Source organism: Anomalospiza imberbis, chromosome 10 (genome assembly GCF_031753505.1).
Source record: "Anomalospiza imberbis isolate Cuckoo-Finch-1a 21T00152 chromosome 10, ASM3175350v1, whole genome shotgun sequence".
In the NCBI taxonomy this organism is placed as follows: Eukaryota; Metazoa; Chordata; class Aves; order Passeriformes; family Viduidae; genus Anomalospiza; species Anomalospiza imberbis.
Genome location: NC_089690.1, coordinates 13,779,620 through 13,806,664, shown reverse-complemented (window position 1 = coordinate 13,806,664; position 27,045 = coordinate 13,779,620). Strand labels below are relative to the sequence as shown.

Below are 27,045 nucleotides of genomic sequence, written 5' to 3'. Positions count from 1 at the left end.
CTCCTGCACTGCTGCAGGACCAGGTCTTGTGACCCACTGTCCCCCTGATTCTGAGAGGTCCAACACCCTGCACGTGCAGCTCCTGCCAGCTGGATGGGATAAGGTGGCCTACAAAGTCTATGCAGGCAGGCTCTGCGAGTTTCTGGAACCAGTATGCTCCTGAAGCAGGTTTTCAAAATTGAAGTCTTTTTCACAGTGGTATTTACAATTATTCTATATGGTTCTCTTTCAGTGATCTTTCCCAGAATTTCAGAGCATTGATTTCTGTCCAATTAGATCTATATTAGCATTAATCAGCATTCTCTATGGCTTTACAACAAATGTTTTACACCATTTTTAGTTATTCTCTCTGAACTAATAATATAAAATACTTCCTGTTGGAGCTGCCTACAGTTGCACTGGACTCATCTGACAGAAGGCCTTATGATCTGATCCAAACTCTAACATTTGTTTTATCAGGCTTTCATCAAAACCCTGTGGTTTTAATGCTCCACTGAGATGCTGGAACCCTAAACTCTACTACATCAACCATGACTGCAGTTAAGATGACATTTTGCTTTATAAATTAGACACTGAACAAAGGTATTTAAAAATTTTACTTTCTGGGACATCATGGGAAAAAAGAGAATCTGAGCGTTTTCTTGTTGTTTGTTTTTGTTGTTTTTTTGTTTGTTTGTTTTTGGTTTTGGGGTTTTTTACTACCTCTGCAATGATATATCTGCTTCAGGAATGGCTTTTATTTTAGTTTATTATAATGTTTTTTCATTAAAAAGTTCACCAAGAAAGCTAACACATATTTGTAGTAATAAATAAATATGGTGCTGAGCACATAAATGCTGCATGAGGCATTTTGCATCTCTGCAGATTTTCTTAAACATTTTTTCTCTCTTAATCATCTCTTATCAGTTATATTCCTGAAGTACAAGATAAAAGAACATTTTAGCTTGAACATATCAGCAATGCAGTAAAGAATTGTGACTTCACCAAGCTTATTTTTAACAAAGATCCATAATTCTTTTCCACTGAGAATGTATTTGTGAAGACCATATTAGACTTCATTTCTGATTGAAAACATTAATTTACTCTTAGAAATATCTTATTGTCCTTGTGTCCTCCTCCATGTCCTGCTAATTTTTGTTCCCATACTCTTTCCTTAGCTAATGTTACCGTGTTTCCATCAGACTTCTCCTTTACCCAAGCTCCAAAATCATTTACCCTTCCCATTTGACAGGGCCAAGGGTCTTACCCAGGGTGGTGATAGTTCAGCTAAAACCTCTCAAACACAGTACTGGCAGGAGAGAACTGCAAAAGACCACAAGAGTTGAGATAAACCATTTTGTGGGGCTGTTCCAAATGAGGGGGTCATGCATATATCTTTTTCAAATTAGTTGGGTCATGCATATATCTTTTTTATGCCCCAGCCATAAAACCACACGTCTTCCATACAACAGGTTGTATGGAAGTCCAAAGCATAAACTTATTGGAGGAAGTGAGTACAATTGTTGATAAAACACAGATCTTGAACAGAACACCTAGTCGCACTGGTTCCAATCACTGCAGATAAAAGCAAACAGTTTCACCTTACAGAAGTTTTTGTGGATCACATGCATGTGCTTTATAGGTGCCACGCCTGCTGACACAGATGATCTTGGCATATCAGTTGCTGTTTCTGTGCCCTTATTGAACAAAGTACTTGCCAAAGACACACCTGCCTGTTTGCACAAGGGCTTCTCTCTACAGCCCTGCCTAGGTTTAGTGTCTCTTGACTTTATTTTATTGCCCCGAAACATTCATGTCATCTCCTTCTTCACTGTTTGCCATTATTGAGCAAAGCACAGAAAATGCATCCGTTAACATTTTTCCTCAGCAGCAAGGACAGAACCACCACACACCTTGTGTTTGTAACAGTGCAAGTACTGGTTTGGTATCACAATGGTGAATACTGTATGGGCATCCACAGTAGACAAAAGACATTTAATGACCCATCTTGCAGATCAGCAAAAGGGAAAAAATCTCTTTGATCTTCTATTAGACTTAATTAGGAAAGGGAAGTGATCAAACTGTGTGACTGCACTGACTTTGCAAGGGCAATATCCACCATGTCGAAGAGGATAAAATACACTGTACACCCTAATTCTTGGTGGTATTTCACTCTTCTGCAAGTTTTTATTTCATTTTATACCAGGCCCTCAAGAGTCTGAAAGCAATAAAACCAGAGATAAAACTCTTCCTGACAGGGAACCATTTAATTTATTTACCAAATTGTTCATTTAAGTAATGACCCACTTGTCCTGGCTTCTGCTAAACTTGTTTTTATCTCAGATGTTGCATTTTCAGAGCATTGAAGTGATGCTGCTGTCATAGGGTAGGCTTACTTAAGTTAAAACATTCCAGAATGAAATATTTAAAACTGTTCCAAACTCTAAGGAGTTTCAAGTGCACACAGTTCTTGGTTTAAATACTAACATTTTTTAAAATACTTTGAATTTCAAACCATAACATTTGTAAATTAGTCTTTTCAAGGGTTCCAAGTGCAGTGTTTCTGACCCAGTCCTGGCTAAAGAACGAACCACTTGTGGGTCTTCACCCAGGTGTTCTGAGCCTTAATCTACAATTATGTGGAAGTAGAGATAGAAGAGAAGATTAAATAAACAAATTCTACAATTATTTGGTTTGGAATGGACTTAAAACTCATCTTGTTCCAATCCCCTGCCATGGGCAGGGACACCTTCCACTACATGAGGCTGATCAGAACCCTGTCCAGCTTGGCCTTCAACACTTCCACAGATGGGGCAGCCACAGCTTCTCTGGGCCACTTGTCACAGGGCTTTACCACCCTCACAATAAAGAATTTCTTCCTTGTATCTAATGTAAACCTACTCTTTTTCCATTTAAAACCCTCCCTCCTTGTCTTGTCACTACATGCCCTTGTCAAAAGTCCCTCTTCAACTTTCATGCAGCAACTTTAGGTACCAAAAGGTGCTATAAGATCTCACTGGGCCCTTCTCTTCTGCAGATTGAACAACCCCAACTCTCTCAACTTATAACAGAAAGTCCTGTGGATTATTAATTATTAACAAATTATTTTTTAAAACCTTTTCTTACTCTTATCCTATACACTCAGCACAGTATCCTATACATAATAGCCAAAATATCTCCCCCAGATTTGCAAAGTAAATAGGATTTTTTCTTTTTTAAATAGTTTTATTTTGACACTTCAGGTTCTTCAGGAAGCCCAGAAGAAATATTAAAAAAAAAAATGTTCAAAACTTTCTCTTGAATTCTAGGAAAGTTTGAAACACACAAGGTATTTGTAGTAGTAATCCTTGTTCTGATCCCAGGCTGCATTTTTTTTCTCAGTTCTTGTTGCTATAAATGGGCATTATTGTGACAGCTGCTTAAAATGATTCCTGATGGCCAAAAATAGTTTTTCAAGGGTCCAGAAAAGACACACAGATAGAAAACTAATACAATCATTAGCCTTCTCCAAAATTCACCCAAGATTCTCTAAGCAATCCATATATGACTAAGAAAAGACTTTTGAAGCAAGACTGGACCTTAACACATGCACTATGATATTTCCTTTAGGGCCTTGGGCAACGTGGTGTAGTGAAACCTCCCATGGCAGGGAGGTGGAACTAAATGGTCTTTAAGGTTTCTTCCAATCCAAACCATTCTGTGATTCTATGATCTGGGGGGATAAGGGAGGGAGCAGAAAGAGAAAATGCCCATGGTTATTTCTAGACAGAAACAGGTATTTCTCACAGAGCAATGTCTGTAACAAAAGTCTGCAGGATGTTTCATGGTTTGGTTGTTGCTGTGTATGGGTTTTTCTAATACAAAACATCAGAAGTGTAAATAGAGCACTTACCTAATGTTACTGGAACAGAGAAAAACAAGTGAGTATCTTAAAGTGGAAAAGCACATCAAGTTAATGAGTCCTGATGAAATGACTTGCAGGTAATTTTTTGTTCAATACTCACCTTGAATTGAATTAAACTAGGATTTTTGATTCTAACATAGAACATACCATTCTAAAAAAGAACCAATACAACTGAGGGTCAGAAGAAGGACATTTCTTTTGGGGTTTTTGTTTGTTTGTTTTTCCAAACAGCTTCACTTAGACAACTCTATTAAAAAAGGTGCATTTTGGATCATTTCAAGGTTTATCTAATCCAACAAATAACCAAATTGACACAAAAAGTTGTTGTTTTTTTTTTTAAATACAGACAGCAAAGTCTATGAAGAGAAGTACTTTTGTGCCGCTTTTGCATCCACAAAATTATCAGACAACCAAAGAATCTCATAACTTACAGCGACTCTGTGTCTTCACTCTCTTACAGGAAGTGTCTGATCTTCCCACAGGCAAACCAGCTCCTCCCCACGTGTTGGTGCCACCTGGGTTTGTGGCACTACAGGGGATTTCCCCCCTCTGCCCCAGCACACAGCGACAGACCATCATGACATGACCTTTTACCATGGAAACCTTCTACCTATCTAGGTACAGCACCACACAGCATTCTCCTTTACACATGGCACCTTCTGTTTCTACAGAAGGTGGGGAGTGTCCTCTGTCCACCTGCAGAAGCTGGAGAGATGCTCCAGGTGCAAAAACTAGGTTAGGTACTGACCAGAGGAGCTCACTTTGTGGTAGACTGTATTCTCCCCATGCCCTGACCAGATCTCACAAAATAACCAATAGTTCAGCTGTAAATTGCAGGCAATAAAGATAATCCAGTATTGTGTGGCAAAGGTTTAATATCAGACAGAGAAAATAAAATCCTTCAGTTAAGAGTAGAATTTAATTAGAGGTTAAAGGTATGTTGAACTTCCATCAGCATCCTGGGTACAGCTTATGATGTGTGAAAAGCTAAATACTGTCATAATGAACTGCTGCTGCCATCTACTGAACACAAGGAGTGTGAGCTACACAGATTTACAGTTTGGCTACTGATCAGAAATATTTGCTTGGCTGGATTAACAAAAATTTCTGTTTCTTTAGAGCTATCTCGTTTCTTTCTAGATGATATCCAGGACATGAATTTACTTTAGAAAAACATTGTGACCCTTTGGGAGAGTCTGAATTCTCCTTTGGGAGCCACTCCTAGCCCATGGAGGAACTGTGAAAAGTGAGCATATGTAGCTCCCATAACATGAAACACATTGCCATTAATAAGAAAGAGTAATTAGTTAGAGCTGTAGGTTATTAATATCTTAGAACACATCAGCTCTTCTTTAGCAATATCATGCAGAATCCATAAACTCTGCTGAGGATGGATATCTGCCCTGTGTGGCAGCTGTGGTTTAGCTGAGTGACCTCCCAGCTGGAAAAGAACTGGCATTGGCACTGAATTTCCACCAGGATGCTGGTGGAAGGGTGGCACAGAGGTCAAGCAGGCTGCTGAGGGGGCTGTAAGCACCAAGAGCTATCCCAGCCCCACTGCTTGTTTTATCCAGGGGATGAGCCGGCCCTTGTATGTCCCAGAAGCTGCCTCTGAGTGTAAACAGAGGCATTCAAACATACTCATATACATACACATTAACAGCAAAAAAACCTTTCTATTAATACAAAAAACAGCAGCAAAGTCACTAAGTGCAAGAAATCCAGTGTTATCATCTGGTTGAAATTAACTGAAAATTATATGCACATATTGCTTATCTACAAGGTATATACATAGACACAGCCAAACTCAGCCCTGCGGGTAAATAAAACCTTATTTTGTGTTGACTTCAATGAGGTTGGACACATTTGCTTAGAGAAATGCTGAGGGCCACAAGAAGACTGGAAATTGCAAGGGAAAAGTGGAATATAGGTGGGGATCCTGCTGATCTTAAGGCACTGAATACAGTCGAGTGTTCAGACACACACAGCTCAGTAACAGTGAACGAGAGCCAAGATTATGGGCTACAAGAGCAGTGACTTCTGTCTAAGATGCCAAAGGGATTTAAAGAGAAAAAAATAAGCTGGTTCTTTTTCTCAGTCTACAGTGAGGCATGCGGGAGCTGCATTTGACAGAACGACACCAGTGTAAGATTAGCAAGAACAGCAAAAAGCATCCTGTATTCCTGTGCAAATTCTGTATTCCTCTGCAAATTCCGGAATTTCCACACGAGGGAGCTTCTTGCCCACGAAGCTGACAGGGCGCTTCCTCCTGGGAAAGGTGGCAGCAGTGGTTTTCCCTGTGAGCTCCCAACTCGTGCAGCCTGATTGCACTGCTACGAGTCACAGCGAGAGGCAGAAGTGAAATGGTTAACAGATAATGATGATTGTCAGAGCTTGTTAACCACAATTATTTTCAAGACATATGTAAATCTGTATAAATACCTAAGTGTGGTATATAATCTAAAACATACTGTTTAAATCTATAAGCATTCCTGAGTTAATTTCACTATGGGAACGTTAGTTACAACTTCCTGACTTCACTGTGTTTGAATTCATATCCATGAACATTAATTTAAAATTAGTCTAAATATTTGTTGAGAAGTAATCACCTGATAAATTTAGCTCTTTTTCATTTTTATGAATTATTCATTATCTCCTCTCTTTCCGTTGATGTGTTGGTTGTTTTCAAGAATTGAATTACTGGTTGACACTAAAAAAAAATTCCAGCATTTCTAGTGATTTGTAAAATGTTCCCCTTAGAAACTTGACTGTGACTATGAGAGCAACCGGGTTCGCCACCAATATTTTATGGTACTGGTTTGCTTCTTGAAGGGAGTTTTTCAGAGGCATAAGCAAGTTCATTCAGCAAATAATTTGCAACAACAGCAAAAAATCTGTTTATGTCTTGCATATATGTCATTCCTACAAAGGAAGTTTGTATTAAGCAAAAGTTGGTGGAAATGTTTGGGAACAGTATGATGAGGTGTGGCTGCAGGAATGAACAACCATGTGAAACTGCTGAACTGCAAAAAGCTCCTTCTGCACAGTCATAATGGAAAATACCTGAGCTTGCCAAAGGAAAAGAATAATTCTGTTCTAGGATGGCCTCAGGCAAGTCTGAATGAAAAATTATCAGCCACCAGATATTACAAAGAGGAACAAACCTTTTCAGGAAAGCCTTGAGTAGATGGCAGCAAGGATCTTTAACACTGTCTGGTACAAAGGGAAGTGATTTGAGAGCCACTAGCACACAGAGGACCATTGCTCAAACTTTATCTATGGCCTGCCTTCACTGCAAATAGTGGAAGACCAGATTTTCAGAATAGAACTTACATTCCCAAGTCCAGGGCTGGAAGCCTAATTTCTGGCTGTCACTCATTAAAACAATCTTTGTCACAAAATTAACTTACTAGCAAACATAACTTCCATTCTTCCAACTCACTGAAACAGATAACATCTTGAACTTCCCATCGGGTATGTCTTTGTATTTGTTACTTTCAAATCAGTTTGCTACTATTAATTAAATAACAAATCAGAAAATTACTTCTAAAATTATAAAAAAGCAAAACCCGCAGAACACACGCTCATGTGGTTAGTGACTGGTACCAGCACTTGCAAAACCTCAAAGGCTTCTCTAAACATAGACTTTCATCAGTGATGCTGTAAGCCTTCATCTAATCTTTCATGATTTCCCATGCAGGAACATCAAAAGAGAAAGAAGAGAATAGCAGTGTTCCAAAGCAACAGTGCTCTGTGTGAAAAGTATGTGTTTAGCTACAGCACATATAAAATATAAGTGGAAAACTATTATTTACATGAGACATATTTTAATAAACATCATCATTAGCTCCCTGTCTTTTCATATAAGGAACAAGGAATTTTGCAGTTCAAAATCATGTCCAAAGCTCAAGCGATTTTGGGAAGAAAATGAAAAAGAATTAGAAATGTATAAGCCTTCAAAGCAAGAAGATCAATTTATGTTCATTTTTACCTACTGAAACACATTCTGCATATTTCATTGTTTCTGTCATCTTGTTATAATCCATCCAAAGAATTTTCAAAGAACATTAAGTCCTACAAATAAACAAACTGTGAATTAGGTATGGAAGGCACAAATATGCAAAAATTACTATCAAAAGTCTTACTTGTAGGCTTTTGTTACATAAAGTATTTATATTAGCCAATCACTTTTTATCACTGCCACTGAGAAACAGGAGTTTGGAGGGGACAATCCGAAAATCTTAACTGTCATTTCTATCCTACTAAAAGCAAAATTTCTAAATTCTTGTTGGAATTTTAAAGGAAACACTTTTCAGCGAATAATTCAAATAGTATTATAATTTTGGTTTATAGTCTCTGATGTAAGTATCGCAGATGATTTTGAAACCATTTCATGTTAACACAATTATGTTGGCAAAAGAGCTACACAGCAAATATCAATTTCTAATTCTAGAAAACATGCATCTTCACTTCTCTTTACCCCTACTACTAAGTATTCTCCTTCTCATATAGTTGTTATGGTTATCTCCACGGGGGAATTTTTGTAGGAATTTTCATATGACCTGAAGGTCTTACATACAACACTCAACAGAATTGTTGAATTGGTTTGAAATTACCATTAGAAACAACATAACTTTTTTTTTGGTCCATACACTTCTTCAAACACAATAAGGGGTTTGGAGAAGTTTGGCAGGTTTGACATGTATGTTGAGATTTGATTCTGCCATACAAAATATTGAACTGGATGTGTAATGCTATTTAAACAGTTTAATAAACAAAAATTTAGGAACATTAAAAAAAAGTAGTTATAAAAACTAAAATGTTTTAGTTAATTTATCTTTTAGGTATTGTGTTTGCACTTTTGCAGCTCTCAGCTGACAGCAAGGGCCCCTTTGGCCCCAGCCTGCACATCTCTATAGGTCTGCCTCTCCACCTTGCACACTTACAATGAGGAAACAAGCCCCAATCATGACTGCCTTGATCCTCACATCGAGATCTACAGGGACCTGGATTCCAAAGTTGGCGGTGTTGGTGAAGACGTTGTTGACAAATCCAGACCAATACTTGGAAATTTTGCCGATCGTTGTCATCTCATTGAGAGCTTTTACCTGCACAAAGGAAAAACAGCAACAGACATAAATGTAAACAAATCAAGTGCACGCTGATGACATCTCCACAGAATTAATGACTGTGTCCTGACATGCTGAGTATGCTATAGTTGTCAGGTTCTCCTTTTATTCTTATTGCTGCAATGTTCTATTAGTGTCAAATTTCCCTTTATGAGTGGCACGCAAGAAAGGGTCTCAAGTTTGGAAACATCAGCATCTTTAGAGAGGACAAAAAGTGGAAGAAAGCAATCTTGAAAGTTTTTTCCAGTTTTGCCTTTCTTTCACAAAGTTGTGGGTTTTTCTCCTCTCTTGTTTTTTATATTCCCCTAGCCCCACTGCTGTGGACCACTGTCCCCTCAGGGGACAGGCATGTTCTCAACTAAGCAGCCATCTATCTGCATGTTTCTTACAGCATACTGAAATTTCAGACAATACCCACTGGAGTCTTCTAATTTGGCTAGTGAGTTGATAAGTTGATAAGCCCAAAAATTCCTTTATGATTCTTAACTAAGTCAAAGCACTTTGTTCACATCAGAAAACTGTTCAGGGTTTCTTCAAGTATCACCCATTCTCCCTCTCACCTCAGAAATTTATTCAAAGTAGTAAAACTTTTAAATTGTTAACACTTGTACAAAACATACCTCAAAGTCAACATCTTCAAAACAGCCACAGGTTGCATATGGGCCAATTATTTTTAGCACATCTTCTCTACTTTCATTCTGTATAGTAAACTTTGGCAGAAAAGGGTCCCAGTTCTGTACAACGTACCCAGCTACTGTACCTGGTGGGGACTGTACTTCTAGCTAGCAAATAAAAGAAAACAACAAAAATGTTTTAGCTGATTTTATATTAATATATTTTTCCATGAGAGTGTATTGTTTATATAATGACAAGATATTTATCCACTGAATACAGCAACATATCACTTTACCAAACATGGAACTAGATATTGTAGAACTGTCCAACGGTGTTGTTATAGTGGACAAACTCAAAAGCTGCACCAGAAGCCAACACCTTACATACAATAAAAGACTTTATAAAAGCTATGAACTGGGGAAAAAATGTATTGTATTCAGGGAGTATCCTACACGCTTATTTTAAGTAGCTGTACTACCAAAGGACCTTTTCTTTAAAAATCCTGACAAGGGTAAGTGCTAAGAAGGTAAGTGGATGAGCTAACCTTTAAAACGTTTTCATAACACAAGAAAGAAATCTGAATAAAGGAGAGTCAAAAAATAAGGAGGAAAGATCTGATGCTCTACGGGATCCACATTTTTCACTCCAAGCAGCTTACTTCCATGTTCTGCCATTTCCCAGAGATATATGGCCCTGAAGAGGCAGATCCATGGAGTGAAGGCTCAGCCTCCTCAGAGATCTGCTTCCAAGTCCCACCCACAGACCCCAGTGGCCTTCAGAGAGTTTCCATCCTTCACCCTACAGGAGTTCAGTGGGTGATCTCTGCCTGTGTCAATGCAAGTAGTTTTGGGGTGTCACTTGATTGGAGAGACATCGAGAGACACCAAAGCTTTGTGAGGGAGGTCAGCAAAGCCAGGTCCCATGGAAAGGAGGAGGCACACTGGGAACAGAACTCGTTTATCAGCAGTTGTATCTACCCAAAGGGCCGCCCGCAGGTCCTGGGTTGGGGGGGCCGTGAATTCCTGAATTCCTCCCTGCCACCCTGGAGGAGCTGCACAGCGAGATGCTGGGACAAAGGGGGTTTGGGGGTCCCTCACCTGCTGCAGGAAGCAGGGGAAGCAGCAGCTGTTGCACCTCAGGGGTCTGATGACTCGGATCACCTCGCGGCCCGCGTTATCCGCAATCCTGATGGTGAACGCCCTGATGGGCGAGCACAGCTTGCGGTCAAAGCAGCCATTCTCTTCCACCGCAAAGTAAACTCTTTGTCCCAAGGGGTTTTTTATCTCGTATTTGCTGGAGGTCTCTGTGCCAAGTATGGCTAATAAATCAAAACAAGTAGAACGCTAACTTAATATAATAATATAATCTTTGTTATTACTTTAGCATAATGTTAGTGCATGTATGTGTATATATATATGAGCATTTTTTCTAGAAGACTATGACAACGATTGTTTAAAAAACTGTTCTGAAGTAGCAACACAAAGAAAATATACAAGTGTAAGGAAATAATAGTGCCAGGTCTGTATGTTGAAGGAATTAATTCAGACTTTGATTTGCCGTACACTAAAGTATGTATCACAACAGAGAATTCAGATTCTGGAGTTTTTGGTTTGGGCTTTTTCTGGCTTTATCATCTGTGAAAAGTAACATCCTGAGACTACCCCACCTCAGTGACAAAGCTTTCACCCAGCAGGTTATTTGAGAATCAGGCCAAAACCATTTTGAATGGGAGAAATACATTCTACAGTATTTTACTGGTAGTGAAATTTTACAGTATTTAATACTTGTTCATTACTTTGAAATTCTGAGAAACTTTATAATTAGAAAATATTTTGCTTCTTAAGTTTTCTGACCTTCGTTTCTCTATTTGCTTTATTTCTCATAGTATGCTAATGATTGTTAGATAAATTTTTCCATGGAAAGATGGTTAAGCTTTAATAACACTGAGTGGGAGGTGTCTGAGGGAGAGAATTTAGGACTGTTGTAGAGACAACTCACCCCTCAGTGGTTTGCTGCAGAACAGGCAAACAATAAAGTGAGCCTTCCCCACCCTATCACAGCATAACAGACTGACACAAGGGCAGCAGGAGGGTTCACAGTGACTTCAGTGAGCTGGGGACAAGACTTGGATGCCTTTTGGAGACACCCATGTACCAGCACTGCTAAAAGGTGATAAGGATTGCACCATACCTTCCAGAAGCTCCACTTGCTGATGAATAATTATCTGGTCCAGCTGCTCAAAAAAAAATAAACAAGATGGTGGGTCTTGGATAAGTCAGGGGCTGCCAGTGGTCACATGTCTATTTTTATTGCTCATCTCCCTGTAATTAAGATTTCTTTCCTTACAGAGGTGCACAGGTTGGGTGCCTGAAGGATATCTCATTATGTCTCAAATTATACCCATCTCTACAATTTCTCTCTGAAATTATGGCTAGAGAAATGTGACATTAGGTGCTTAGCCATGCAATTCACCCACACGCTTGGAGAAAAATAATCTTCACTGGGGGAATAAGGAAGACAACAGCAACAGAAAGGAGAATCCACTCTTGCTCCTGTTGCTCTCTTTGTCAGAAGGGAAGCTCCTTACCCCAAATCCAAGGTTGGTGCTGGCCACTATGGCAGTACAGGAGTGAATGAGCCTGGGCTCAAGCTCATAATGTGCAGTGGCCACATCCCAAAGGACCTTGCTGGAGCAGCCCAGCAAGGCAGTCAGGGGATGCCAACGATGGCACACACCAGCTTTAACGGTCTGATCTCAGGAACACAAGCCCTTCACCCTGAATCTGGCAAATGGTCATGCCAGGGTACCAGAATGAGCAAAACAACAATGAAACACTCAGCTTGCTGAAAATGTCTTTCCCCACAAGCTGGTATGCAGGAGAAAAACTGCTTGCCATGATACCTAGCTTTGCTGTGCTTATTGTCCCTCCAAATTATTCTTTCTTGGAGAACACTTGTTAGCATTATAAAACCAACAAGACTTAATTTGCGTCTACCTTTCAGTTTTATGTGACTTTTTATGCCTGCTTTATGTGACAGTTTTAGGCTTTACCAATCTCTTTTCTGTAATTTTTCTGTAAATTCCTGATGAGCAAACGCTTTGCACAGGGTTTTGCCATTACTCACAGCTGCAGGCACAAAGCACACAGCAACCTTCTGAGACCACCGTGTCACAGCTCTCCAGAGCCTGGATATTTTAAAATTGATAAATCATGCCTGGTACGTGTTCAAACTGTTGCAGACATTTGTCACTTCTAGTCAGCTCCTGCAGCTAGTTCAGACTGCAAAGACAAGCTGGTAAAAAGAGGAACTTCTTCATCCCTTTCATTAATCTCAGAAATGTGCATGCCAGTAATTGAAATAATAAAAAATACTGAGACATAAAAATATTCTCCCAAGAATCTTTGCTGCTTGTTGTTTGGGTCTCATGAGAGAGCTCTTGGAGCCCATGGGAAGGGCTCTGCTGATGGAAAGAGAATAAAAAAGTTAAAGATGGTAGAGCTATTTTAATATTTTAGTATTTATTTTGAAATTGATTTCTTTTTCCCATGTATACTTTCACAGGGAAAAGAAAATTAATGACCCTGAATTGTTAAAAGCTTTGAGTGATTTTGGTCTATTGGTTTACTGTGCACAATGTATAAACAATGTTGAGACAACACAGCAGTACCACTTGTTATCCTTGTTTTGCCTTTCACTGGTTTCTGCAGGGCAGTTATTCTGATGCTTTTTTATTGGGGTACTTCTGGATTGAGAGAATCCTGCACTTGCATTTGAAAGCACCCAAAGCCCTTTGGCTTAACGAGGGCCTGGTCCCCTTGAGCTCAGATATGTTAAAATTCCTTATACACAGCTAATTCTCAGTATTCAGTTCTGTGGGCATCAAATTTACATCTATGTCTAAACAAGATGTATTATTACTATCAAGTCTAAACAAAGAAGCTTTTTACAAAAGTAGTTAAACCTGAGTGGTGGCACAACGTGCAGTTGAAGTACTCAGAAAATTCTTCTCCAAGATTTCACCTTTTTCTGCTGTGGGAAAAGGTTCATTTGAATGAAACACAGAATGAAACACGATCTTTAAGAAATCTTCCCAGTGGCATAAATAATTTCCAAGTTCTGCTAGAAACATCTTCATTCAAGCATTTAATTATGTGAAAATCTCTTAGTCCATGAGGATAAATCCCAAGGGATTACCTTAGCAGCTGTGAATCCCACATGCATCCTGCAGGCAGCCATCTCCCTGCTGGTGGGACCTCCTTTATGCTCCCATCTACCCTGAATGAGCCCCTTTCATTAGCCACACGGCCAGTATGGCTTCAGCATCACACACTAGAACATTCTGCACCGCACAGAAACTCGAGCTGTGGGACCATGTCAACCATCAGCACTGCACACATGCTTCCCACTTTTCAGACTGCAGAGAAAACTGAGAATCGTTAGCAAGGACTGCAGCACAGGCCAAGAATAAACATGAATGAGCTCTTCAGTTCCAGTTGTAGCTCTGAGAGTGACCTGCTCTTTTGTCTTAACATCAGATGCAAAGCTTCTATAAAATGGAGTGATAGTATTTGCTTGCCTACATTGTCTGGGTAAATCTGAGGTGTAATTTGTGTTCATAGAGGAGCCTGAATATGTAACCTGCCAAGTACTGACTATCACAATCACTTTTAGACTAAAAAATGTAGCTTCCACGGTCTGTAAGCAAATGCTTGTGTAATTGACAACACATATCATTTTGTGCTCAGGCATCTTGAAATGAAAGACTGCTTCTGAAGAGTTTCCCCATTTCATTAGCTGTCTAGGTAACTCAGCTCCAAATATAAAATACATTCCATTTCTGCTTCTATACAAAACTAGCAGAAATGTGTGCCTAAAATACACATCTTGAGTGCAGTAAACATTTCCCAGCATCACCAAAATGCAAACACAGCAGAGATGTATCAGAATCATGATCTGACTATGCTGGGGGCCTGATCCTGTCCCTGCCCATACCAGGCAGGGCATGTGACACCTTACTCAGCATGTAAGAGTGGCACAATCCAGCCACATGTAAAATGCAGACCTCAGTCAGTGTCAAAACAGCAGCAAGGAGTGACCATCCTGGTAAAAATGTTCAGGAGAAGATGAAACTTCTGGAGCAGAGCTGCAGACCATCAATGCTCTGAGCTCCAGGAGCTGAGAGATTTCACAGAGCAAGTAATGATGTTTAGCAGTAGGATGGAGAAGACTTAGGCATTCATTTTTCTTCTCCACCTATGACCTACTTCTCTGCCTCCATTTTCAAGCATTTTCCTCTCTCAGGCATTAGCACTTTCTTCCTCACACAGAGTTAATGCAAGTTTGTAGCCACTCAGACTTATGCTCATCTAATTTCTATAAAATGAAAGGCAGCAATGAATTTCTCCTTTCTTTTCTTTCTCCTATGTTCCTTATCTCATAGTAATATCAAACAACAAAAATCCTCTCCATCTCAACCTACCCCTCCCCCCAAGAGGAAAAACCCAAACAACTTCATCCTCCAGGGTATCAAAGTAACATTAAAGGAAAACATAACAATTCTAACATTCAGAGAGATTCAGGACCTGGTTCAGGTACTCCAGACCAGGTGGCAAATTATAAGTGTGTGATGTTTGCTTCCAGAGAGTTGTTGGTTCAACAGGCGTATTCTGTTGAGGAATGTCAGAAGAGCCAGGGAGATAATCCTTAAAGATTAGTTTGGTTTGTCCCTGAGATTCTGCAGGAAAAAAAAAAAAAAAAAAAAAAAAAAAAAAAAAAAAAAAAAAAAAAAGAGAGAGAGAAAAAACCCAGAAACATCAGGACCAAGGAGCAGCAGCTAGCTTCTTGAATCAAAGCTGGAACAATAACATCATTCTGCATGTGACTGTATCAGTACTTCAGGGCAGGAGTGAGGACCCAAAAGCAATCTCCTGATGTCCCACACATCAAGCACTGATTATAAAGCTGCCTTAGGATCTGCAAAAGGGAATCACTGCAGATGAAGTTAAATCAGGAAATGTAGTCTTGGAGGGCAACTGATTTGCTCTGACAGCTGGTGAGCACAGAGCCTGTGTGGCAAGGCTGGAGCTGGCCTGGACTCACACACAGGGTGGCCAGAAGCCCCACAGCACAGGTTGCCCAGCTCTGCTCCCTGTGAGCTGCCCTGTGTGCCAGTGTGCCCTGAGCTGCTGAGGGCTGGCTCCCAGCAAGATGCTTTCCAGCATCCTGAGGGCACCCATAATTTCTCTTAATTAGAGATAACCTTTCCAGGGATCTCAGATTCCCCAAGCTGGATATTACAACCCCGATATCAAAGTCTACACAGCCTCTTATAGTGTATTATTCATTATTATCTTAATGAATGGATCAGATATCATTATGCTGTGTTTTCTGGTTTGCTATCACAAAGAAGTCCTTTAGGGCACAGTGATGGTGACCTTGGCCAGTGCTGTGAAGGTAACAAGAGCATTTACTGCCACAGGCACCTGTAAATCCACACTGCTCCACAGGCACAGGCACCATCTCCCACCTTAACCACTGGATTGCCAAAAAAACGCTGCTAGTTTTTCCAGGTACATTGTTCCTCGGCCTTCAGCAACACTGGTTCTGCAGAAACCAGGAGGAGCAAACTGAAGCTCTCCCCATCTGAATGGCAAATCCTTGTATTGAGCTGAGCCCCTGTGATTTGCCAGGACAGCAGTCCCCAAACTGATCATTTTTATCTCATGTGTGACAATACTTAGACACAATGGGGTTTGAGGTCCAGAAGGAATTTTGGCTCTAAGTCTGAATCTCTTTTTTGCTGTTGTGGGTTTAAATGAGATCCTTTCATATTATTTGAACTCACAGTGAAAGATTCATCATTCAATCATATTTTGATCTTAATTTGTCTTTGCAGCCACTGCTTTCTTTCAAAGTCTGAGACCACAGGAAGAAGTAACCCCTTTGAATTTGTTGCTGGCTTTTAAAAATGTATAACTGGGTAATAAATATTTTATGTGCTCTTCTGCATCATTTTACCTCACAGGGTTCTGTTACTGCCGTTACTCTTGTTGTTACATGAAATGCCATGAAGTAGCCCAGTGTTAGTGTTATTCTTGAATAATAAAGAGGAAAAAAAGACAACAAATTGCAGTTCTACCTGTCAAATTTTAAGCTATACAAAAAACAAACAGTAAATACATTAAATATTTATGACAATTTGAGCTAGTCTGACACTTTGTCTATTTTTGTGTATGATTCCCATTTCATCACTAGCATGGAGAACCTTAAAAGTTACCATATGATACAGTGAGTATTCTGTACAAACATAATTTGTAGAGTTGCATGTTCCTGAAAGAGGTGATGTGTCAAGTTTCTTCATACTAAAAACCATATTCCACAGCATTACTATTCAACCATTTCTCCTAACTGATAAACATCAAAAATATGCAAAACCACATTTCTCTTATATGACTAAACAAAATTTGAAACAAAAAACCCTATATTGCAAGAGGACAATAATGCTGTAAAACCTGCTTGCTCCTGTGCACCTTTTAGTGCTCTGATGCAGAATGTCTTGAGTGTTTTATGGGCAAGAAAGAGGGATAAAAACTTTGGCAAACCTAGACAGACATTGCTGAAACTCCCTGGGCCAACACGTGCCTCTGCACATGCCAACAGAATGACCTCCATGGAGCTGCGCTTAGAAGAAAAAGAGATTTGTATCCTTCTGCTTAGTTTAAGCATTTGAAAACCTGGAGAAAATGAATTGCAAAGGCTGCTTAGATGAAATGCTGCATGTTTGCCCATTGCCCTGAGTACTCAATGGCTACTGCTATAGTCAGTGCGTGACAGACACACCCAGGTAGCAGTAATCTGATTAAATTCAGTTGTTATTATTATACTTCATATGGAGTTATCAGGTCCCTGGCCAGTTTTGAACATGAAAAGCATTTGCTGATGTAGTATTTTCAAAGCAAAATAGGGAAGAAGTGTGCAAAAAGAGTGGCACCCTTGGCTCAGTGCTCACCCTTCTCAGGCATTCCATACCGACAGGTTTAAACACCAAGATACCAACACTAAATTTTCCAACTGAATGCAGAGGCTAACCTTTTATAATGTATTTTATTCAAATAACATCCTACTATAGATTTTAGCCTCCTTAGGAGCCTCTTGGATGCTGGATGCTGAAAAATTAAAGGAAGACAGAACAACTGTGCTTTGACTGATGTGGTTTTATCCTGAAACGCTCATTCCATCAGACTGCTGATTGCTGGAAAAGTACAAGACTGTAGTTTTCTGTAAACACGATCTAAAAATACAGACTACAGATGCACTTACCTTGAGAGGCCATGAAGCTTCCTGAGTTACTTCTTCAAAGGAAGCCGGGTTAAAAGAAAAGGCTTTTCTTGTTGCAGCAAATAAAAAAAGGCGCACAGCATGCACAGAACTTCAGAAGGTGTCTGTGTCCTCACTATCAGCTGGCAGAGCGCGGGAGGAGCGGCGCAGTCCGCCCGGCGCGGAGCGCTGCGCTGCCGGAGCCGCGGGGGGAGAGGCTGCCGGACCCAGCGCCCATCCATGCAGGGGAAAGAGGGAAAAGAGTTCAGCCAGCGCGCAGAGACAAAGCTGCAGTGCACCGGCCGCCTAAATGAACACGTTAGACCTCAAATCCTGCTTTATAACGTCTGTTTTTATTCTGAGAATACAAAGATTCTGGATTTGGTTCAGTGTTTGTGTTTCCACTTCTTCACGCTACCCAGTAAAGACAGAGGAGCTGATGAAGTTGTAGATAGCCCATCCCTAAAAGTGTTTAAAACCAGGCTGGATGGAGCTCTGAGGCCCCTGGTCTAGGGAAAGCTGTGCCTGTCCAAGTCAGGGGGTTTGGAACTAGATCATCTTAAAGGTCCCTTCCAACCCAGGTCATTCTATGATTCTATGATTTCCCTACAGCTGACCCCAGTAAACATTTTCCATGCACAAAGCAGGAAAAGCTGTCTTGGATTTCTCACTGCATTCCATCCATGTAACATTAGACAGAGGATGTCCTCCAAGGGATGTCATGCCTACACCCAGTCCCATAAAATCATCCTGTACATTCATTCCCCCACCACCATGCCCCCCACCACTCACACCACGCAGGGTTCTGCTGATCCCAGTGAGATGTTTGAACCGGGAGGAAAAGATGAGGAGAAGGGAGAGTAACCTTCACTTACCAGCTCATATTCCTGCCTTGAGTGCCCAAGCTGCTGTGGAAATCATCCGGCAGATGTGATCTGCAGGCAGCTGTGATGCATGGCTGCAAGAACAGCAGAGCCTATGCATAGAGCCCAGCAGAGCAGAGGGAGGTGCTGGGGACCATTTTCTGTCCTCTTTGCTACAGGAAGTGGCACTGGTTTGAATCTGTCTGAAGTATGGCTGAGCAGATTAAACTCCAGAGTTTACAGCTCAGGAAGATGCTGATGCAGATTCTCTGAAGGAAGAATGCAGAAATTTCATCCCAAAAAAACCCAAATTATAGGGAAGCTGATTTTTATAGAGTATAGTAGCAAATGCAAGAGCCTCAGATGTACTTATGGATTTGGCTACATGAAATTTCCCAGGAGTTTATCATTGCCTGCTTGAGAAGTCCCTGGGTGCAGTGGCAAGCACAGGAGTCAGACCCAGCCCAGGAGCGAGACCCTGCTGTGCTCAACCTGGAAACAACCAGAGAAGTGACTGAGACAAAGATTTTGGTGACTGAAAAATGTGTACTGAACAAATCCTTCTGGATTAGGAGGAATAACTGACATAACTGGAAATAAAAACTAAGAATGACCAAAAGTTTTTGCTTCCTTTCTCCCTGTCAAGGATGGCCTTCTTTGGAGCAAAGGCTCTAATCTAGACAGCAGACACAAAGACTAAAAAAAGAAAAATTACAAGAAAAGCTCTGGATAAATATAGTAAACCTATTTTTTAAAATTATAGATGAGAATTCAAATGAGATGGCACTTATTTATCTCTAAAAATTAATAAATACTTATTTTACCTCCCAGAAAATTACAGGGTAAAAAAAGTCCCAGTAATTCTGTCAATGCACAATCATAATACATTAAGAAAAGTGACTCAAACAGACAGAACACACTAAAAAAATATGCTGAAAGATGACGTTTCAAACGTTTAAAAAGCGTTTTTTGAGAAGTCCAAGTGATTCATTTGCTGACCCAGAGGAGGACTCAGGCACAGCCTGTGCTGCTCTGAGAGCTGCTGCTGCTGCCCTGCTCAGGCTCTGCCCATGAGCTGCCCTGGCAGCACGGGCAGGCTCTCCTCTCTGCAGGAGCCAGGTTTCATTTTCCTTCTGCTCATGAAATAAACATTTCCCTGAAATAGTTCTGCCCCTAAGAACTAATTTTTCCAACATGATTTGCAAAATTGCAGTAAATAGGTAACAGAAAGAAGTACAACTTGGCTTTAAGTACATTTTGTGTTTTGTTTTTCCACAAATTTTCACATATTTTACAATGTCCCTTTTTACCCCATTCCTAATGTTTTATTCCAACGCAATAATTTTAGTAGATTATATTAGTAGATTTCTGAAAGATTTGCAAACAATAGTCTTGCACTGGCGTAAGTCCTTACAAGTAAAACCACATATTTAATAATTTCTTAAATCTGAATTTTTGGTGTGCTGCTTTTTTTTTTTAATAAATACTCATATATTGGTCCAAATAGGCTGCTGCCATGATTAAAAGCATTCTCACTAAGACATCAGGTACATAAGACTTAATCATATTTATTCAGGCACAAAGACAGCGATTCCTTGGTGTCCTTTAGATGTGCACAGGAGGAACACTCAAGAAATGAGGACAAACTTGTAAAGAATTGTGTACTGCTACTTCTAACCATATTTTAGGGCCTTCAGAAAGCAGAGCAGCAGCACTTAACAGAGAACTTCACCAAGACACCAAACTGGCTGCCTCTGCCCCTTGAAGAAGGCCCAGGGGAGTGGTATCACTGCCTACATTGACTCTGCCAGTCAGAGTCTCAGCACTAAAACAGAGTACACTGCCTTCCTCTGCATGAATATGCTCAGCATCTGAAACATATTCACAGCTATTAAAAAAAAAGAAATAAAAAAAGAAGAAATTGAGCCTACGTAGATATATTCCTGCTACCTCTAAAATATTCTTGCTCCATCCTATGCTGTAAAGCTGATAAAAATTGATGGGCAAATCCTTAGAAGGCATAAGTTAGCACGGATCCATCAAAATCAATGAGCCTATCCAGATCAGGGCAAGCAGGGCTTGGCTGAAGGGAGTTTATACATCTAAGACCTTCCTTTTTTCCTTAAAGAAAAATTGCATATTTTCTATAACTACCACATCCACAAAGGCCCAGAGATCCATCCCTGCTGAGCTGAGGTACAAGCACCACAGCAGTTAATGGTTATTACATAAATTACTGCAGCGTGTAGGAAACGTGTCCATGGACTAAGACATCCTTGGCCTCAGCACGGAAACAGAACACAGATTTTCCTCCAGGAAGCATGTAGCAATAGTCAACCAGGTGGATCAAGAGAGCGAAAATGTCATATGGCTCAGCATAGGTGCCATTTCTCTGGAGCCTAATCACTCTTACATTTTCTACAGGCACCACAGGAGAACTATGGCAATGGTTTCACAAAAAACACCTTCACAAGAGAAAAACAGGAGATAGTAACAAATTTCAAAGTATTAGGAAAAGCTGTTTGATTTCTCATCCTGCTCCCTGCTGTTCAGAAAACTGCTCTGTGAACCTGGTGTGAGGTATTTGTCCCTGTACTCAGCAGGAGAAGATGGCACTCCCCTTTCCCCACTCTACCACTACGGACTCCTCCAGGTAAGAAGAAACTGCCTCTCCCCTTGTCCCCACAATCTCCGTAAGTTCAGGCAAGCGAGCTCAGCCCCTCCCCAGCTGCCCTTCCTGAGCCCCAGGCAGCCAGGGACGCCCTGTGCCATGCAGCAGCAGGCTAAGAGCAGCACACAGGCATCAAGAAATGCACCTGAGCATCACCAGGCAGAGCTGAGCTTCCCTGCTGCTGAGAGGGGTCATCACCAATCACTGTTTGCATTCTAGATTTCCCCTCCTCGATATATCAGTTGTGACCAGCATTAAAATTCATTGTTATTGCCATTTTTTAAAATAGGAAATATTATAGCCTTCTTTCTTCCCTTTTCTTGTCTTCCCTTTAGCACAGGGAGAAATGCTGAGAGTGATCATAACTATCAGACTGTGACCCTGTGCAATTACAAGCCCCAAGTTACATTATTTCACCCAGTATTGCTTTCTGCACTGGAGAGGAAAAATAAAACCCAAACAATTTCTTAAATCAGCCAGCACCTAGTAGGGTTCTCACCTTGAACTTTTGTTTGTGAGGCGTCTTGCTTCAGCGGGTGCCTCCAGGAGCTCCTCCCCTGCGCGGACGCCTGCAATCACGCTGGAATTCCGCAGGCAGGTCCCGGTGCCGCTGCGGAGCCGCCTCCTGAGGCAGCACTGCCGGGAGCTGCTACACAAGGTGCCTGTCGTGCACCAATTAACAGCAAAACGCAATCTTTAAAATAGCAGCTCTCCAGCAACCTGATCTTTATTTTGCATTCAACTCCGCTGGGAGAAATGGGATCAAAACAGCAATCTCAAAGTGGCTGTGTAAGGGAAGAAACCTTTCGAGCTTTTGTGGTTAGAGATGGCACATGGTGCTGAATACATATCAGAGGTTTTAATGCTACCCCAGCGAGTACTGATGTGGATCAGAAACTAAATATAGATGTCAGCAAAATACAACAATCCACCGGAAATTCATAAAGCAGCTTCCGTACCAAATCTTGACACAGGAGAAAGAGAAGGCTTTGCCATGGGGTTTGTCTCTGTGAGGGGTTTTAGGTGAACAGGTGTGTTTTGGTTTTGTCAGGGTATTTTTTTGGAAGTACATTTCTGTTGCACTGAGATTTAAAGTTTTTTTAATAATCTCTAAAATCTTGCTCCCCTGCAAGGGGCTCTGGGCACTGTCACTAAGCTCATGCATGTCCTGCTTTCCTACCTGTTTTGAAACAGCTGCACAAAGCAATTAGTCCAAAAAACTGAATTCATCCCCAGACCCAAGTGTTTCAATTTTAATCACATTAAGTAGGTTTTAGAATAAAAAGCAGAGGAAGTGTGGCCATCAAGACTTATGTAAGCAGAATGTTATTTAAGCAAAAAATAAGGCCAGGAAGGCGCAGCATAAAAGACCTGAATATGTCTTGCACGAAAACCTGTACCAAAACTCACCACTGGTCATGAAGAAATTTCCAAAACTCACCACTGGTCATGAAGAAATTTCCAAACTGGTCTTTCACTTCTGAGTGATTTTGTTCTAAATAATGGACACTCTGAGGGAATCTTTTACATCTATCCTGAAGGTGAATCTATCCTGAAGATCTATTCTGCTCCAGATAAATATCCTTTAATATTAATTGGGTTTTAGTGTGAGAAAGAATAACTTTCTCTGTGGCAAGAGCACACTGGAGGTCCACAGTTTACTTGATTTGACTGTACATTGGAAACAAAGATATTTTAGGATACTTTTCTGCTTACTTTAGTAAACTGTCATGAATCTATTTTGAGAAGCTGAAATTAATTTAATCTGTTATTATTTTTACTTTTGCCTGAAACCAGCTGCCACGTTCAACTGAAATTCCCAAAACATCTCAAATTCTTTCTGCTGATTAAACACGAACTGAACAGTAACAGAACTGCAACTTGCCTGTCCTTACATGCTGCCAATGCCTCTGAACACTTCACAGGCTGAAAGCAAACAGCAGACATTCTTTCTGGGGAGTCAGAAGTTTTCACAGGACTAACCAAATTGCAACTGCTCAGCAGTCCCTAACAATTAGATTTAGTGCTTATCTCTAATTAAATTTTACATATTTAAGCCTATGATAAAATGGGATAAAGTGCTCAGTATGCACTGGTATATTAGTAAGATTGTTTCTGTCTTCTAGTACATTGAAAGACAGAAGTCTTGGATACAAATTGCAATTAAGACCCTTGGTGATGATGGAGAACTTTTTTGCTGGCCTTGAAAATTCATCAAGCAAAATTAGAAGAATTGTGCTCTGCTGTAGAAGAAAAACTAATGCTTCTCACACTTACCCCTCCTTTTCCCTTTCTCTTCTCTGAAACATCTAAATTAGAAGCAAGAGAACTGAAAAGCCAGAATATCAGAAACCACTGAGGATACGTCAGATGCTTTTCCTTCTGTAAAAAAAGTAAAAAGCTTTGAAATTGAGGTTGGCACCCACTGTCAGGTCAGCAGGGTGAGCTCCTGCCAAGGCAGGTCCAGGTGAGGTCTGGCCAGCCCAAGCTCCACCCAAAAGCACAGCACAGCAGCAGCAAACCTGCACAAAGAGGAGACACCCAGGACTTCCCCATGCTCAGGAGCACTGGCCTTTGCTCTCTGGTGGCTCTGCAGCCAAACTCCACTGGCAGTTTTGGTGTGCTCCTGGAGCACAATTTGGTCCCAGCAGCAGGAATCAGTCTGCACAGCCCAAGACTGAGCCAAAACTATTCTCAAGCACAGCAAGTGAGGATGACCAGGAGACTCCCCTAAAACACTCTCTGTGAACTAAATCACCAGCATGGACACACCCAGCCCACCAAAGGATCTGCTGTCAGATCCCACCTTCCCTCCATCAAAGACATTCCATTTAAGGTGCAATACAGATTTTTAGCAGTCATTACAATGCCTGCCCAATGGTTCAGTTTTGCTGGTTCTATCTCTGGAAAATATAAGCCAGCGTGACTCTAGCAGGCTGCTGGGGTGACTGTTCACAGCTTACACAGAGCAGCTCAGACCTGGTGATCCAAAGATGAACAGTTCTGTCTCATTTAGACCATGAGGGGATCACTCCTGACACTCACATGCAAGCCACATTCTAAGATTTTTAGAAATCCAAGCTATTCCAAGATTATTCGTTGATCTTCTCCATATTTTCAGAAAACCATCATTCAATATTCTGATTCTAAATTCAAACTAAATATTTTATTTTTTTTTTACTTTTTGAGGGAAGGAAAAAAAAAAGAAGTAGATAAGACATCCATAAGATTTAATGGCATAATGGTAATTCTATTAGGACAGCAAAATTAATTTCAGTTTCCCTGAGGTATCTTATTTTAATTAACAAATCCATGATCCTGCTCTATTAATTAGTATACTGAAAGAATAATAAGTTTTAGATGAGCTTAGTTCTGATAAAGCTTTTCATCCCCTAAAAAATAACAAAAGGAATTAAAAATCTCAATCCAATTTGTTTTCTACATTTAATATCAATGTGTTGAAATTCTACCCAATAGTACAGCACAACTATTAGTGTTTTCTTTTAATTTGAAAATGTTTTGGTTTTGCATTTACTGCTTTTAAGACATTCTACATACTGAAGGGGTGGTAGTGGCCCACTAAGTAATCCTTGCAGGATTCCAGGTAATTTTATTTTTCATATTATTTGCTATTGATAATCAATAGGGGAAACACATGGAATTTATTACAATCCTTATCTAGTGTGGATTTTCCAGAAAAATCATACAGTAACAGTTATCCATTAGCATCTCAAATGGGTCAAATAGAATCCTAGGAACTTATCTGGGACACCAAGCTACACAGTAAGTGTTTTCTGCCTCGGTTTGCCTGGACCATTCAGTGGGCACCGAGCAGTCACTTTACTACTGGTCCAACCACTCCTTTTTATAGACATGTTCATGCTTTAGTCTTCTTAAAGCAGATCTGGAAACTTGATTCTTTTTTCCCGGTTTGTTTTATATTCCTCCCTTCCTGTATCACAGGTCAATTACTGGCAAAATTAAAATAATAAAAAAACCAACCAAAATCACAACAAGTTTTTCCATTTGTTCTTGATCCCGAAAGCAACAAATTTGTACTTTTGATTCCTGCAAATCACTTTGCAGATTGCCTGTTATACGAAGTAAGAGAGAAGAGGAAAATGTTAGCAAATCACCAATGTGATTAAGTAAGCAAAAAAAGCTAAGGAGAAAACTTGTGCATACATGAAAATGTAGACATGCTCAGAACTTCAGAACTGCTTGTCCTGCAAAGACAGGCTGCTTCTTTGACCTAGCACCATCTGTAAAACAAATGAGAGCAAAAGTGAACACTAGGAGGTTGTGTGTGCACAATTTTTCTAATTAGTATGTCTTGACAGCATTTTCCTTTCAAACTCCCAGGTTGATTATTTTCAATGTTTTACAGCAGTACAGAAGCCAAGACAGTTACTGTGTAACAGAAAGAGAATTACCAAGAAGAGAGTTTGTAGAAATAGGTGAACAACTTAAAAGTACGTGCTGTAATGGAAACGCCATGTGAACGTCTCTAACACATCTGCCATGGCTGCACAGTTCCTCTCCTCAGCACTCACAGGAAGGGGAATGGCAGGAGCTGCTCTATTCCCATAACAAGATGCTCTGGTAGGAAATTGGTCCTGCTGTCTCCCCATCTCAGCTCCCTAAGGATTGATCAGTTCTGTTGTATATCCCACGAGATCCCAAAGTGACACCCTGGTGCTACCCTGCCTCTGATGTATGCAGGAAAATGACAGATGCTGTCTCACATATTGTCTCTAAGGACTTTACAGCCATGGACAGTTCATTGTCATAGGCAACAACTTCTTGCAAGGCTGTCTAAATACTTGAGCTTTGTTTGCTTTATTTTTATTTTCATCTCCTTTTCATCTCCATGTGGTCCATCGAGGAAGCCTAATTAAAATGTCCCTCTCATATCTTTGTTTTTTTCTTCAAGCACATAATAGCAATTATTGCCTGTGTTTATTTCCTACTGTTTATGTCCCAGGCATGTTAAAGAAGGATGATTGTCAGCAGAATTATTAACATGCCTTATCATCACTTTATTATGCATCTTTTTGAAAGGCTTTGTAATGTGTTTGGTAGTTTACTCAGAAAAACACAGAAGTTTAGAGAACTTTCCCCTCTACACAAGAAAACAGGGCAGTGCTTTCAGAGATTCATTGCTCTAAAATTTTATCTTCTCAGAAGAATCTGAATCATGGAAGACTGAGACCACAGAAGCAGGGAATATTCTTATTTCATATTTTATGTTTTTTAATTAGAGTTTCAATATCTCAGGATTTATATTTTTGCTGTAGTGAGGACTGGCACAGATAGATTTTTTAAAAGTAATTTTTCATTAATAGGACTGCTAAATTAATGCTTAATAATAGACTAAATAACATCTTCATTAGCCTGTGCTTGCCAGCTCTTATACTTCTTGAGTAACAGGTAATACAGAACCAGATACAGAATTTCAAGTGTCAGATCTGTTCAAAAGAATGGGAAGTTAAAAGAATAATCCCCCTCCTGCTAAACGCACACACACCATTTTTATGATGTAATTATACTATTTTACTCTGATAC

At 40.2% G+C, this 27,045-nt stretch overlaps 1 protein-coding gene across 3 annotated transcripts; it reads right to left on the bottom strand.

The window, feature by feature from the left end:
- Positions 1 to 4,957: 4,957 nt before the first annotated feature.
- Positions 4,958 to 18,094, bottom strand: LOC137479992 (phospholipid scramblase family member 5-like). Of its 3 annotated transcripts, XR_011002635.1 has the most exons (9): positions 17,950 to 18,094; positions 15,213 to 15,364; positions 11,818 to 11,863; positions 10,725 to 10,945; positions 9,633 to 9,794; positions 8,830 to 8,991; positions 7,875 to 7,957; positions 6,493 to 6,593; positions 4,958 to 5,494 (listed from the first exon to the last, which is right to left on the bottom strand). XR_011002635.1 is itself a non-coding variant. In XM_068200773.1 (8 exons), the coding sequence occupies exons 1-7, from the start codon at positions 17,960 to 17,962 to the stop codon at positions 7,919 to 7,921; spliced, it is 795 nt and encodes a 264-aa protein (XP_068056874.1). In that variant the 5' UTR covers positions 17,963 to 18,094; the 3' UTR covers positions 4,958 to 6,593; positions 7,875 to 7,918. The 3 variants fall into 3 exon arrangements, 2 of the variants coding, with proteins under 2 accessions (XP_068056874.1, XP_068056875.1); XM_068200773.1 differs by having other exon boundaries at positions 4,958 to 6,593; XM_068200774.1 differs by having other exon boundaries at positions 4,958 to 6,593; positions 11,818 to 11,860.
- Between the last annotated feature and the right edge of the window lie 8,951 nt (positions 18,095 to 27,045).